Source organism: Mercenaria mercenaria, chromosome 10 (assembly GCF_021730395.1).
Source record: "Mercenaria mercenaria strain notata chromosome 10, MADL_Memer_1, whole genome shotgun sequence".
In the NCBI taxonomy this organism is placed as follows: domain Eukaryota; kingdom Metazoa; phylum Mollusca; class Bivalvia; order Venerida; family Veneridae; genus Mercenaria; species Mercenaria mercenaria.
In genome coordinates, this window is record NC_069370.1 from 47,118,494 (window position 1) to 47,134,590 (window position 16,097).

The 16,097-nt window shown below is 33.3% G+C and overlaps 1 protein-coding gene across 2 annotated transcripts; it reads right to left on the reverse strand.

The window, feature by feature from the left end:
- Positions 1–2,360: 2,360 nt before the first annotated feature.
- On the reverse strand, positions 2,361–14,475 carry LOC123561699 (uncharacterized). Of its 2 annotated transcripts, none has more exons than XM_045354243.2 (2): positions 14,235–14,475; positions 2,361–4,532 (listed from the first exon to the last, which is right to left on the reverse strand). In XM_045354243.2, exon 2 carries the CDS (start codon positions 4,357–4,359, stop codon positions 2,902–2,904), a length of 1,458 nt encoding a protein of 485 aa, XP_045210178.2. In that variant the 5' UTR covers positions 4,360–4,532; positions 14,235–14,475; the 3' UTR covers positions 2,361–2,901. The 2 variants fall into 2 exon arrangements, with proteins under 2 accessions (XP_045210178.2, XP_045210177.2); XM_045354242.2 differs by lacking the exon at positions 14,235–14,475 and adding an exon at positions 12,858–14,200.
- Positions 14,476–16,097: the final 1,622 nt, after the last annotated feature.

Below are 16,097 nucleotides of genomic sequence, written 5' to 3' on the forward strand. Positions count from 1 at the left end.
CAGAAAATATTATTTTTGTACTTATTCGGAATATGTATATATCTGACATTTTATTTCAATGTCAGAAATGTACATATAAATTTTTCATGTCTACACGCTACTTGTAACGAGTATAACTGAAACAAACTTAAAGTTCCAACTTGGTTTAATTTACAGGTAACACAGTTGCGTTGTTTCTGTAAACAGAATTAAAATATTATTTTTTCCAGCTATTGAAAGCTGTATGTTAAAACAATCATTCAATGTATCAGAAAGTTATTACGTTTTTTCCGTGTCCAAGTAAAATGTCCCATAGCGTGCTTTCTTTAAAGGCGCTGTTGACACATCGATTTTTGTTTTTGTTTTTGTTTTTTTTTTTTTGTTTTTTTTGCGAAAGAGCAGAATTCTGTCGAAACCCCTTTACTTTAAGACGAAATCACATAAATACAACTTATAAAATATATTCCAGATACATGTTAATGGATATATTAAGTTCATGAAATGCCAGAATTCCAGGAAGACAGGATCCTATATATGTGTGTTAGAAAAAGACGAAACAAACGCTCGGGAAGCTAAGTGGAAGTCCGGAACAAATATTACCAAGAGCAAATACTATGAGAACTCCAGGGCTACCGCTAAAGTACAAATTAATCCAAGAATATTTTGCGCTCATGCTCTCTTTGTCCGTAGTCTTCAAAATTAAAATTTCTTAAAGAACGCACGTACTGTTAAATATTTCCGAAGATCATCATCATAAAATCATAAAAAGTGCTTAATAAAACTTGAATTGTAAAGACATGTTCAGAATTATAATGGTCCTGTAATTCGATCTACAAGAATACTGTACATTTTTATGTTGTTTTAAAGATATTTATACTCTTTGATATACATATATGATGTGCATTATTATGTGTAGGCCTACTTAGGAACAATTTATAAACATTTAAGCTCGGAAAATATTTTAGTGTAAAAATATGAATAATTAGAAATGAAAATAGAAAGATTTATGTTTTCTTGTCGTTTATATAAACAGGGTAATATAAACGTAATATGGTTTTTTAGAACAAGTGAATGTTCGAGCTATTACCAAGCGTCAAATGTAAGAAAACGGCGTTTTTCTGGCGTTACGCCTTTTAGATCCAACTTATGACGTCGTGTCATAATAACATTTAATTACATCCCTTTTAAACTTTTAATATTTTAGTACACATTCTGTCAACACTTTCAATCTTCTCTTCTGATAATAACACTATGAACAATTGATTTAAACAATAAAAACCATTGCGATTAAAAATTGATTTAAACAATAAAAACCATTGCGATTAATGAATTATTTCAAATACTGGAGACAATGTCCGTTATTTGCATGTGTTTTCGGCTTAAAAAAACTTATCACTTATTAAGTAACTCATATCTGGCTCATTACAGTCGAATTGTCTATTATATCTATAAATATTTGTTGATGAAGTGATCGATTCACTGTGTTCTGCTAAATTACCCGCATTTTAAAACAATTAAACAGCTTTTGTAGCATGAAAGTGAATGCGCAAAAAGATGCGCACTGACAACTCCCGGATACGTCTTTAAGAAGATGTTAAGTTAGCTGAACAAGATGACTAATGAACAAGCCCCGTGTTCATAAAACACCTCAGTCCCGGCTGAGTTTGATAATGAAACTTTATTTGTTATTTATATTTATATAGCATGTTTAAAACTAAATTCTATGTTAATAACTATTTCAAACGGCTATTTAGTATTAGTAAATCCTGAATACACCAATAAACCTAATGGTTGCTACCGGCTCAGAGTTTTGATGAACGAATGTAGAAGAAAGAGGTCTGTAAGTGGATTACCTATGTTGTTATTTACATCAGTTTTTGTCTTATTTTTGCACGACTCATTCCCAAAAAAATTAACGACATTATCTAACTTGGAATGAAACAGTTGTGCCAGGAGCTAAATTGAGAAGAATTAATCGAAGTGTAATGTCAGCAAGATGTCAGTTTGTTGTTTTACAGTATTTTCATTTGCTTTGGGTTTGTTCAATACTTCGTGTGATGCTATTTTATATTTATTTATATATTGCAACTGGAATGCATTTTATTATGTAACTGGTTCTGCTTGAATAATATGGATCTTAAATTGTAAAGCACAACACAAACATAATAACTATTGATGCTAAGATATTATAGGGAAGATTTTTTTTCTTGTCAAATACATAAGAGGAAATTCCAGCTTATATCTAAAGTTATGTATTGTGCTTAAAAATATATATTTTGCTGATAGTGATATATATTTGTTACGTTATAAATCAGTACTATGAAATGATCTGGTTCATTGAAAGACACCATTCAGACATAAAAAAGAACATAAACTAAAAGTTTAATGAAATATATTTTGAATACAAATTACATTTATAAACAATAAAATGAATGAGTAACATTTGCCGCTCTAATTCACAATTCAGTCATTTCTTTAACTTTCAAACTTAATTTTAAAGTCAACATATTTATATTCTGAATTTGTAAAAAAAAAAACAACACAATTGTTAAATCGTGCAGTCATCACAGTCCACAGACGAAGCAAAAACGTTCTTATTGAAATCATATTAATGATATCAGTTGCATGTATGTCGAATTCTTGCATACATGATGTCGAATTTTTATGTGTTGCCAATGTACCAAGATCCAGTTCTGTTGAGAAACAAAGCGGTAAGATAACAAAACGTCAGTTGAGTAAATAATTTCGATGCATCTAGATCTATTCCGTTTTATACTGGAGAATTAATGCTAAATAGTAAATGCACTCAAACTGTTTATTTTCTTAAATAAATCATTATATATTAGCATAATCTACAAAACTGATATCCAAAAACAAAAAATCTTCCAAATGGTTTTGTCACACGAAAGGCGCCACACAGACTCATTCCTCTATGCATGATGGCGCTATCGGTTTGAGCTTTCTGGGTTTTCTATTTGTGGTAACGTTGTAAGTTTGTGTTGTGCCACCGTCGTAATTGCTAAACTGTTTACCCATTTCAGAGTCTTTTTTTATTACTAAGCCAGTAGATAATGATTTGTCAATATGCGTTTCATTAGTTCGTGATTTATAGGCGTTTTCTCCCGAATCACTTTTAATTCGTTCTTGTCTTCCATTATAAAAATAACGCTGATTGCCTTCTGGTATTGAATTTTGCAGTCTTGAAACTCTGTTTCCATGGAAACGATCAATCACTTCAGGTGCTGAATGGCGTTTGTTTTGATTGTTGCCTAGGAAACCGATTGCCGGTTTAATTGTCTGGCGAGAACTTTTCTCATTTGTGATAACATTTATTGCGTCTTTTGATAAGGAAGATCTTTTCTTCGCACTACCCTCACGGCTATTACATGTGTCCTGCATAAAGAACAAAACAGGGTCTACATCACGATCAATGTCTTCAATTTGCAAATTTATGTCATCAATTCCGTGGATTTTGTCAACAAGGTCTGGATAAAAGGTACTGATGCCAACGTGATAACCAACGTCATTTAAAACATCATCGGGTTCGGTATTTCTTACACTGACTTGGCGTTGGTTCGAGTCTTTGTTTAAATTCAATGGCATATCTGTAGATTCATCGGAATGCAATTTTGTTTCTCTCTTGTCACCAATACGAGATTTAGGTCTCTCGTGTTCTATCTTATGGCTTTTCTTTTTTCGTTCTATTTGTTCCACATTATTATCCATTGATTTTTGACGTCCGTGACTCGTTTTTGGTCTAGATTGCAAATTTGACACTACTTCGGATTCAGAAAGGTCAGTTTTTCTTGAATCTTTTCCGCCTGGTAAAGATGTTATATATTTTATGTTGGTGTCTGATTCCTCGTCACTTATGCCCAAATATTCATCTTTCACGCGTCGCTCCCATCTCGAATCGGGCCTGGCTGACATGGGTCGAGATTGTGTAACATTGCTCGATGACTTTTGTGTCTGCTGTGATGAAACGTTCGCTTTGATATCTTTACTTTTGGCCTTATTATGCCTGCTTTCGATCAGAGAGGAATCCTTTCCATTGTTAAGAGAACAATTAGAAACTAATTTGTTTAACTCTCGTTTGCCATACATTGTAACTTCATTTCCTTTTGCCATTTTGTCATATTTTCTAGCTGCAAACATCTCTTCTGTTTCCCGGTTGGATTTAATGTCAGAAAAGTTAGACTTTTTCTCGACCCCATGGGTTACACTTGTAGGAGCAGCAGCACTAGTAGAACTTTCTTCATCAGGAGGGCGGTACATGATCCTCCTCCGTGCGGCGTTTCTTGCATTCGCAATATGATTGGACGAAATAGGCAACGGCGTTATTTTATAATAATTCCTGGCGTACTGATTTCTTACGGACATTTTTATGTCAAATTTAAAATTGAAATGTACTTTTATTTCATATCGATCTATAACTGAACATAAATAAACATTACATCATTGAACTATTCACTTGTCATTTCACACACCTTTAATCACCAGATTTTACAAAACACAATAGTTTTTGACAGTAGCTTGTTTCTGATGGCTGTTTCCTGTAAAAGACAGAGAGAACATAATTTTAATCTTTCTCGCATTACAATAGATATGGAACAATAATCTTGATGAAAAAATGTTAATATTCTATTTGTGTTAATAGTGTAAAAACTCATCAGTCTCAGTTCAAATAACAAAAGCATGTCTGTGGTATATGGATAAGCAGAAAATGGCCTGCGCAATATATTCAGAAAAAATAAACGCGCGTGGAATAATGTTCGTCAAAGTAGTTAATGGCCCTCTCATTTTACACCAGTAGGTCTCGCTTTTTATCGTGATGGTTCTAATACTTTATGTCTTAAAATAAATTAATTTTTCAACAAGGTGTAATGTTTCCATTCTGCGCTATGGAAGGTATGTGACTATCAAAAATATATTGCAATTTTAAGTACAATATCTGACATTATTTATGGTATTAAAGACCCCCTTGCACGTATTTCCCGCGATCGCAACTATTTTCAGATTACCAGTAATCAAATACACAGTCAGTGATTCCGGAAAATCGCGTGACTCCAGATCTAATGGCCGCAAAAAGCCACTTATTTCGTATAATGAACGATTATTTTAAAACACAATATGTGATCTGTCCCGTGCGTAATTGTGTCATCAATAATGAAAAAGATATGACACCGCATATGACGTGATTTGTTGATGCGTTGCCTTGGTTACCAGAGAGGCGAACGAATTATTGATGACACTGTTACAGGCTGTCTTAGGGACTCAAAGCACTACAACGCGGATGGATGGTTAAGTTTGATAACCATAAACAGAGATAAAAGTCAATTAATAAATTGCTTAACTTTGATACGCATCTTTTTATGGATGTAACCTTCAGTAATAAGCCTTTATTACTTTAGATAGAGATAACATGTATTGACCATAATACATTCAAAGCCGTATGCTTTTAGGAAAAGAACAAGTTTGAATCTTTTATGTGATGTCGTCATGTTTAAGTTCGTGCGTTTTCTGAATGTATATTTTTAAATTTGACTTTATACAAAACTTTAGTGAAAGAAGCACATGTAGCTTTTGTACAGAAGTAAAGTCATTGTAAATACTTCAACTTTAGAATAAAATATATAATTATACGAATCGACAAACATGATAATATATTTTTGTTAAGTTAAAAATGTAATACATTTGTACTATTTGCCTTAGAAAAAATAGAAAGAGATATATCTTCTACATTAAAATTTCATTACGGAATTATTTTGCCCTTGTTGCCATGTCATTAATCAATTGTCATCAATATAAACATTATGAATATTTCATATGTAATTACACAAAATGATTATTGATAATCTTCGTTATAACTGTTAATGTCATAGAATTGTAATTTGCTAATTGGAAAAAATATCCCAGATGACTTCGTGACAGTCTAAACTGTCACCCGTTAAACGCGACTAGGTCAAATCGAGAAAGAATGGTTTTTTTGTTTGTTTGTTTTGAAAATATTTTCTGAAGTTTGTTTCTCAGAGTTTCATCTTCTATAAGCAAATGCCTCCAAACGGGTTAGAGAGGTTGGTATCTCATAAGTTCTAACGCAGTTACGTGCACGTGTACAAAATCGTCCTTATCGCGTTAAAATTAAATTACAAGTCATGTAAAGTTATTTTAGTTGTTGCATGGATTGAGATAGGTTAATATGCTTGGTTACGGCTTATGGATAGAAATCTAATAGGATCAGTTTTATACTTAAGCCTGCTTGTTGACATGCACAGAAATAATTAGAAATCTGACAGCAGTTGACATGTTGGACGCTATTGCAAGGTCATTTCCAAGTCAAGATGGAAACTTGTTCTGTCGACTAATGTCAGTCAGTACACTCACTATACACAGAGATTTATTGTTTTATTTCATATGAATATTCTAAAGTCGTGTTTTTACTTGAGTTCTGGGCCCGGTTGTTCGAAACTTTAACAGGGGATTAAGCTAACAGTTAGTTAACTTTTAGGGTTAGTTTTCGACATTTTAGAAGACTTAGAAAAACAAATGTTTGAGTTAAGAACTATGAAATTTGAAAATTCTTTACAATAAAATCAAAACATCATACTTGTGTTTCCCACCAAGACTAGTGTTTTGAATCAAAAATTAACCAGCGGTTAGTTTAACAGCCGGTTAAAGTTTCGAACAACTGGCCCCTGAACGATACTTTAACGTAACACTATTTCTTCATTATGGAATACAAACAAATTATCTAAAAAACAAAACAAAGCTGACATCAACTAAATAAAGCGAACAAAAAGAAAATATAAACATTTTCAATCAATGACCAGATTTGGATATCAGCAATAATGTTACTTAGACTAATTTGTTACGGTCATCGTATGCTGCCAAATTATATGGAACAACGACTAAAATAAACAAATCAAATCTTTCTATCTAAACTGGAAGTATTGCTTGCATTTTATTTTTTGCAGTATGTACTTCCAGTTTTTGGTCATTGATAACATACAAGCCAACATTGATAAAATGTTACGTTCCGTTAAATCGAAATGAAGGTTGATATTTGCTTAATAAGGAAAAGCTCATTTCGCACTGCTTTTTCCTACTAATCTAGTTACTCTTGCATTTTTTGTTCGAACTTAATTAGTTCATAGTTTTATTATAAAACGCAAAAATTATTCCTCGTAATTATCATGCATTATTGATGACACGCGCAGGTTAAACAAACTTGTCGTTTACTTCCCGTTACCTGCATCGAACCATTTTATTGCGTTTAATTATTGATGTTACGTTCGTTTGTCTGCTGTTGTGAAAATGTTGTTTGACTGATCTTTCGTCTCTATGTCGGTTTGTTTGTCGATCCCTTAGTAGCAATTCATACCATGTGTGTACAGTCAAAGAGATTTTTTCCACTGTTGAAATCAAAGAGTTGTGTACATTACGGAGTTCAACATGACACAACATAGTATTTTCAATTTAGTTAAAAGGAAATTGCACAGCATTCCACTGTTTAAATCATGTAGAACTTTCCACCAAGAGCTGCAACAATTAAAACATACCACGTGACCTTGTAGGCAGATTGGTAACCAAATTGTTAAAAATTATTACTTTTTCTAGATTATATCGTATCTCTTATTTACGGTGTTCCGTTTGGACAATCGTGACTTTTTATTTAATACTAAACCGCGATGCACGATGGTACGATGACGAAAACGCGATGGCGCGATGGCACGATGATGAAACAACGATGGTACGATGGTGAAAACGCGATGGCACGATGATGAAATCGCGATGGTGCGATGGTACGATGGTGAAATGTCGATGTAATATCGCGTTTTCATCATCGTACCATCGCGTTTTCACCATCGCACCATCGTGCCATCGCGTTTTCATCGTCGTACCATCGTGCCATCGCGTTTTCACCATCGTACCATCGCATTTTCACCATCGTGCCATCGCGTTTTCATCATCGTACCATCGTGGTTTCACCATCGTACCATCGCGTTTTCACCATCGTACCATCGCGTTTTCACCATCGTGCCGTCGCGTTATCATCATCGTACCATCGTGGTTTCAACATCGTACCATCGCGTTTTCACTATCGTACCATCGCGTTTTCACCATCGTATCATCGCCTTCCGGTTAGAAATGCGTAGTCCCGTACACTTGTATTTTTATCAACAATGGATAGAATAGAATGTATCTCAATATATTTTGTGAGACGAAATTTACCATTTAGATTCTGCTGTTTTGCAAAATGTTTTACAAAATGTTCAGTGCTCAGTTCATTAAAACTGTAAAATCTTCAAGGCCGCGTCCTTTGTATTTTATGTATGCATGAAAGTAAATAAAAAAGCTGGGTGTAATAGTCACATGGTATTATTCAAACTCAGCTTATTCTTGTTAGGATGTAGAAGGTACATAGTTCAATGTGAAATGAGATTGTATCAAGCCTGTATTTTACTGACAAATATACTGTACCACTGCGCATGACCACCGGAAGGCGATGGTACGATGGTGAAAATGCGATGGTACGATGGTGATAACGCGATGGTACGATGATGAAAACGCGATGAAACGATGGTGAAAATGCGATGGTACGATGATGAAAACGCGATGGTACGATGATACGATGGTGAAAACGCGATGGTACGATGATGAAAACGCGATATTACATCGACATTTCACCATCGTACCACCGCACCATCGCGATTTCATCATCGTGCCGTCGCGTTTTCACCATGGTTCCATCGTTGTCTTATCATCGTGACATCGCGCCATCGCGTTTTCGTCATCGTACCATCGTGCATCGCGGTTTAGTATTAAATAAAAAGTCACGATTGTCCAAACGGAACACCGTACTTATTAGCTAATAAAGTTCCAACATAAGAAGTAGGGAGACCGTGCGATGGTGCAGAAAATAATTTTTAAAATAATAAAATGATTCCGCACGACTGGATCATTTTCGTCTATTCGACACAGAATTTTCAAGGTACCAGTACTTGTTAACATTTACCCTGCTTAATTTCTAAAATGAACTGGTCTATCATTCAATTTGGGCAGTACCATTTATTATCTGTAGGGGTGTTCACTAAAACTTTACTGGCTGAATAGCGAACAGTGCAGACCAAGATCAGCCTGCATGGACGTGGACGTACATGCTGGTCTTGGTCTGCACTTGTCGCAAAGGTAGAATCACTTGCATGTAAAGAATAGTTCAAATTGTATTGCAATTTTCGGCAAATCACTGCCAAAAAGGCAATAAATACAAAACATAATATGTAAATCACTTGGGAGAATAATGATAAGGCCACATACTCGATTTTCGCTGGATTATTTGAGCAATATGGACCGCTTATAAAAATCTACAATTTAGGTTTTAAAGAAATGACTGATAATGTGGTATTTTTTTATCGTATCGTCGTATCAAATTTATACATGTACAAGTTTGTAATTTAATGCTAAATTTGAAGCTGATAGTATAACATTCACTTGCAAACTGTTTTTGGCAATCCACTAAAATCTTCAAAGGCGTGCATCCTTTTAATCATATCTAGAGTGTATAGAAACCAATGCATTTTTAAAAGGTATTTTAAATCTCTAAACAAATATTCTACTTGATATGTAAATATATATTCAAATGGCTACACTTTTGTTATTAGCTAAAACATGAATTACTACTTACGCGTTGCATTTATGTTTTCGTATGTCAGACTCAGGTCTTGTACCAGGCTTTTACTTGTGGAATTTTTATGTATTCGTATGCAAATCCCATTATATATACACGTTTATATTACTGTAACAAGCGTACAAAAGAAAAATTCAAAGGTGACATGTCCGTACAACCAATTTTTGCCTTACTTGTCACGCATGCCTACCGGAATTATACATTATAACAAAGCAGTATTATTATACATTTTTGTAAATATACTTTTAATTACATGTTTTAGGGAATTATTGAGAATTTAGGGTAAAGTTTATCAGTGAAAAATGCCATATATATTAATCATAATTGAATGCATCTTTAATGATTTAAACCAATAAACAGCATGAAATGAAAAGGAAAATTATTTGATTTACATGAAAGACCAAAACAAATATGTTTCAATCATGAACACACTATTTTACATTTTAAATCAAGGCTATGTTAAAAATGCTCACTCACTCGGTGACTTGCACTATAACAAACAGATATCATCTATATATTTTCTCTTTGTAGCTTTTTTTTGTAATGAAGTTGCCAAGGTTTAATTTGGCGGACGTGATATAACTTATCTGTTACAGACTTAAATGACGTTAGTCAAGTCAAGTCAAAATTTATTCGGCAAAAACATATACATGTTCATCGCCAATTACAATGTGGAGGTACATATACATATGAGTCATATATGGTATGAGTGGAGTTTACAATCAATTATAAACATATTAAGCATTATGAATAAATATAGTTTCAGTTTCAGTTTCAGTTTTATTTTATTTATTCCATAAGGCTATTAGCCCATCATGGCATAACAAGCATACATACAGATATGACGAAAAGTGAAAACATATATATAATTACATATACTTCAATGTGGAGAAGGTCTGACAAATATGTTTTGCAACCTTTTCATTTAACATAAATGATTTAGATTATGTTAATACAGTATTTCTTTTAATGTATTATACACTTGTATATAAAATATTGATATAGTAGACACATTCATTCTGATAAAATTTAAGGAATTATACATTTATAAATTCTGCATTACTTAGTGAAAAATGATGCAGTTGCATAAGAGTTATATTGTCAAACGATAAACACATTAATATACATATGCACACACAAAAAACACTAACTGTGGCTATATACATACAAGCAAGAACATTTCATTCATTACAATAGCATAAAAGTAGCTATCCAATTGCTTCATTTCTTTTAAGCGTTGCGAAGTAAATGTATTTTCCTAAATTTAGAACCTTACTTCTTTGAGTTAAGCTCATAATAGTTTAGAATTTATGAACACTAGGCCATACACAGTAATATTTAATAATTGTAATATGTTAGTGGAACATATGTGTAGGAATAAAAGGAAGAATGAAAAACAAATGCAACCACTTCAGTACTAAGAATCTTCAAAATTGAATATAAAAGAAAATTCGAAAACTGTTTGAGTTTTAACATGAAGCTGTCAAAATGGAAAATTTCTATATTTGTTCTGTATACGTTTGTTTACTTGTCTTTCTGTTCAACATTTAGAACGTTTATTGATAAATTTTAATGGTGAACCTTATGACTAACGTTTTATCAAAAATTGAAAGCAGCAATATTGGGATTACATATAATTCCGTATGATTGAATTTTGAAAGATATCAAATGTGTTTCTATGAAACCTATTTGATACACTGGATACCTTATTTTTATTTTGAATACCCGGTATTAATAATATTAATATGAGATGTTGATGTTAAATAAAATTTCACCATTGTTTATGTCATCTTACACTGTTACATACCAGAACAGCTTTCCCCGTCTTCTTCCGTGCATTTCAAAGTTATATTTTACAGTCATATGTAAGATCATCGGGATATCTGGTTAATAATGCCCATAAAATAAGCACAAAATAAGGTACAAGTAGAAATAGCACGATTTCCATTCCAAATTATTTATGCGTATATAGAATGATTTATGACCACACATAGCTGCGATAATTAACAAGTGCTGAATATTATCTTCAAAGTCAATAAAATAACTGGAATTATCTTCTTGGTCCAAATCGAAAAGTTAAGCTTTTTATCTGATTTCGGCAAGAATTGATACATCTTTTTGTCAGGATTAATCAATGACCAGGCATGTTTTGAACTAATTACTTAAAAGCGGAAATTTTGACTGGTTTAAAACGTAGCTCTTAAAAACAGGATAAACCTGAAATTTATACGTTTTTGCATATTTTTCAGGGTTTTCCCCTTCCGTTCACCATTGCCGTCAATGGCATCAGGAATTTCAAAATTTGCTTTTTTTTACCTATTTACAAATGTGTATTAATTCTTTTAACAATACTGAACCTAAAATACATAGACAGCCATATGTTCTACCCTTTTGATGTATTAATTTTGATAATGCTGATCAAATATAGAAATTTCAGTGTTGTTTCTTTAAAAAAAATATGGGAAGTACATGAAGTGTATCGAGAAAATTGTTGGTAAACTTTTTGCATTTCAAAGGGTATTGTATTGATGATAATGATGATAATAATAATAATAAGAAAGAAAAATAAGAAAAAAATATTAGAAAATTATTGTACATTGATTTTCTTATTTGTATACAAGTGTGCAACAATTTTATGCAATTTTAGTGAATTTTACAATAAATGCAGGAAAACAGAATGTCTTATAATATCATTAGATATATAAATGAGCCGCGCCATGAGAAAACCAACATAGTGGCTTTGCGACCAGCATGGATCCAGACCAGCCTGCGCATCCGCGCAGTCTGGTCAGGATCCATCCTGTTCGCTAACAGTTTCTCCAATTCCAATTGGCTTTAAAAGCGAACAGCAAGGATCCTGACCAGACTGCGCGGATGCGCAGGCTGGTCTGGATCCATGCTGGTCGCATACCCACTATGTTGGTTTTCTCATGGCACGGCTCAAATGTATTTCAAAAAGTGAATATATAACTGTAAATATGTGTGCTGTGCACAGCCGGAAATTTTCTTTCTTTCTTTTGTAATAATTACAGAACAGAACAGAACATATAGTGTATTAAGTCTTAAGCCTAACAGCTCATAATATTTACATATGTATTATAAAGTTTGTTAAAGACGGTAAAAACGACACATTGTAAATTGAGTGAAATATCTATTCAAAAATATGTGTAAAATCAGAAAACAGACATACCTGATTATATATAAAAATCAACGACATCAGAATACAGCGTGTAACATGAATATATTTTTAACAAAAAGGAGACTTTATGTCAGCGAGTGATATCACCCAATACAATATAATTGAGTGAGAATTGTTTTACTACCAACCGCCCATTTATCGGTCTAGTGTCGGCATCAGTCATGCAGCATCTATCACCAATATTGGCATTTTGTGTCAACGTGGATCGAAAATTATTGGATGCTATAACAAATTTACATTGGAGTCTAGAATGTATAGAAATATAAAGTTACAAAATCAAACTGTTTTCTGACAATAGTGTCGGGAAAATTAATGAACAATAGCCTTGGAAAATTGAAATGCCATTTATTCTGCTGGCTGCTTGTTCGTAACGTTCATTATCAACCCATTTGGTCTAAAATGATAATAATTCATGACATGTGTAAATCATTTGCCAACTACCTTTTTTGTAGATATAGTAGAAATCAAATTCCTCGTGAGGAAAGATATTGTTTATGTTGCAACAATTTAGACATTGAAGACGAATACCATTTTGTTTGTGTATGTAAATGTTACGCTAATATTAGAAAGAAATATTTAAAAGTAGAATATTGTAGACGTTCATCGGTGTATAAGTTCATACAGCTCCTTATATTAATTCAAATAACAAAACCGAACTTATTCAATTATCTAGCTATGTAAAAGAAGCTCTAACCATCAGAAATGCAATTCTCACTGTCGAACGTTGATATCTTATGTTCATTCTCCACATATTTTCTACTGTATATATAATTATATTCAAGGATAAAATACTAAATATAAATGATCCATTATGCCATGTTAATTGTCACGTTGATATTATATATGTATAGAATATGTATTATAGATGATGTACTATGTACAAGTCTTAATAAACTATCTGTTCTGTTCTGTTCTGTTCTGTAAAGATTTTAAGATAAAATGTTAGAGTCCACAGAATTTTCAGTAAGTACAACACATGAGAAAAAAAAAACTTTTCATATTTCTTTAAAGAAAACTTCAGCTGCCATATTTTTACTGCAAATAAATAGTTTTCCGACAAAGTTGCATTTTGTTACAAATTTTCGATTTATTAGCCAAACATTTCGAAAAGAAGAGCATTGCAACGTTAATAACACTGAATGTTTCAGACGGTTTCTACAAAATTTATTAAATAAAAAAAATACTTAGACATTTTAATTAAGAAATGAAATATTGTTTTTCGTTGTTCATGCGAAATGATCGACAGAATAGGATCGGCAAATCCATGAATCGCGCTAGCGGATGAACATGGAAAACATATTTCATTTCTTATATTTACATTATATTTCCTTTCCATTTGTAAACAAGATTAAATTATAAGTTGCATACATTTTGTTGCATTTCACATATAAGTCAGCTTCTCGGCCATTTTGTTCACCAGACGGAACAACTGCGCCGTCATCTAAGGAACGTTCTCCCTGACTATACGCGGACGTCGTCAAAGCAACGGCCCGTTATCACTAAGCAGCGTTGACATAACTTTTGCGCCTTTCCTTTTGCTGTTCATACGAAATGAACGTCATAATTTTCAATGGAAAAGAATAGGGCGAATGTAAATATTCGTAACTTTTGTTCCGGTCATAAGATAAAATAGAGTTTTCAAACAGTAACATGTTTTGAAAAGTGATTTCGGATTTTCTTCATTGTCAATGTAAATATTCATTGATTTTGAAAAAAGTGATATATATGTATTGATGTCTTCTACTATATTACAAATGTATACATAGCTTAATTCATCTCCCATTTGTGAACGTTTAGCATTAACTTCGCATAAAACGTAATCGTTTTGACGGATGCCTCAGCGCTGACAGTAATTCTATACCATTTTAATTTAGACACCACAATATTGCCCAACACTAGAGTCTATTGATTTTATTATTTACTTTTTCTTTTAATTTCAGAAATTGACACTATTGTGTGAAATAAAATCGGTATCGTTACTCATGCTTTTAATGAAATAGAGAGTATTTTTTGTTTCAATGTGATATCTATAATGTAGAAATTCATATTTTTCACGAAGCGAAGCGTCATTGTCTCCCATTATAAATGACGATATGAGCCGTGCCATGAGAAAACCAACATAATGGGTGTGCGACCAGCATGGATCCAGACCAGCCTGCGCATCCGCGCAGTCTGGTCAGGATCCATGCTGTTCGCTAACAGTTTCTCCAATTCCAATAGGCTTTAAAAGCGAACAGCATGGATCCTGACCAGACTGCGTGGATGCGCAGGCTGGTCTGGATCCATGCTGGTCGCAAAGCCACTATGTTGGTTTTCTCATGGCACGGCTGAAATCTCGCTGAACCTAAACACATTTTATTTCTATTTTGTACTAATTCGCATTGTACGTAGGTATATTGGCCTGGCACTCATTAATCTTCACCAATATTTTCGGGTGTTTTCATTATTTCATGCGAAACATTTGGAAGATATCTGAATAGTCTAATAACCAGTGTATTTAACCAATGATACGGTGGGGTCATGGTAAGCACTTTGACATCTATGCACGTTGCTTCGGGTTCGAATCATAGTCAGTTAAGAACTTTTTTGATTTTATTCTAACATTTTCCTATATAACATATTTCATGTTCTTGTATTTATTTTGTAATTTCTGTTGTTCTTTTCGTCTATTGACACCAGTTGCTTGTATTGTCCTTTGAATGAACAAACGCTTTTCCAGTCTTGGATTCTCCTGACAATATTTGGTATCGGCGTGCTAATTTGAGGTGTTGGTATGTTGGCGCGTTTGAAGGGCACCAACAAGTCAGAACGGCAAATTAACGCCAAATACCGGTTATGTGCCAGGGTTTATTTAGGCTACCGTATACCTTCATGTCTGCGCTATGTAACTGAACAGCGTAAATAATTTTATCGTTCTGACTATTTCTCGCTCGTTTTCAAGTTCAGTGGTGTCGAAGTTCAAATTTACCTTTTATTTACAGATGTTAGTCTAACTTAGAAATTTGATCATATCTGAGACTTGTTATCTAAAATCCGGGAAACAGCAACAACGTTTAAAGAACAAGTTAAAACATTCGCATGTAAACTTGCAACAGAGCACCCCCTACGGTTGCCGAAGGCTGAAATAAGGTTGATTAACATCACCAAGTTTCACGTCGATTCAACGTCGGTGTCGGCCGGGAAGCCAGTCAGCAGCCTCCGTACGTTTCGATAAAGTTATGTAACATTTTT

What these genes read in the sequence shown, in the direction of transcription:
- LOC123561699 (XM_045354243.2), bottom strand. Translation starts at nt 4,359, where the DNA reads ATGTCCGTAAGAAATCAGTACGCCAGGAATTATTATAAAATAACGCCG.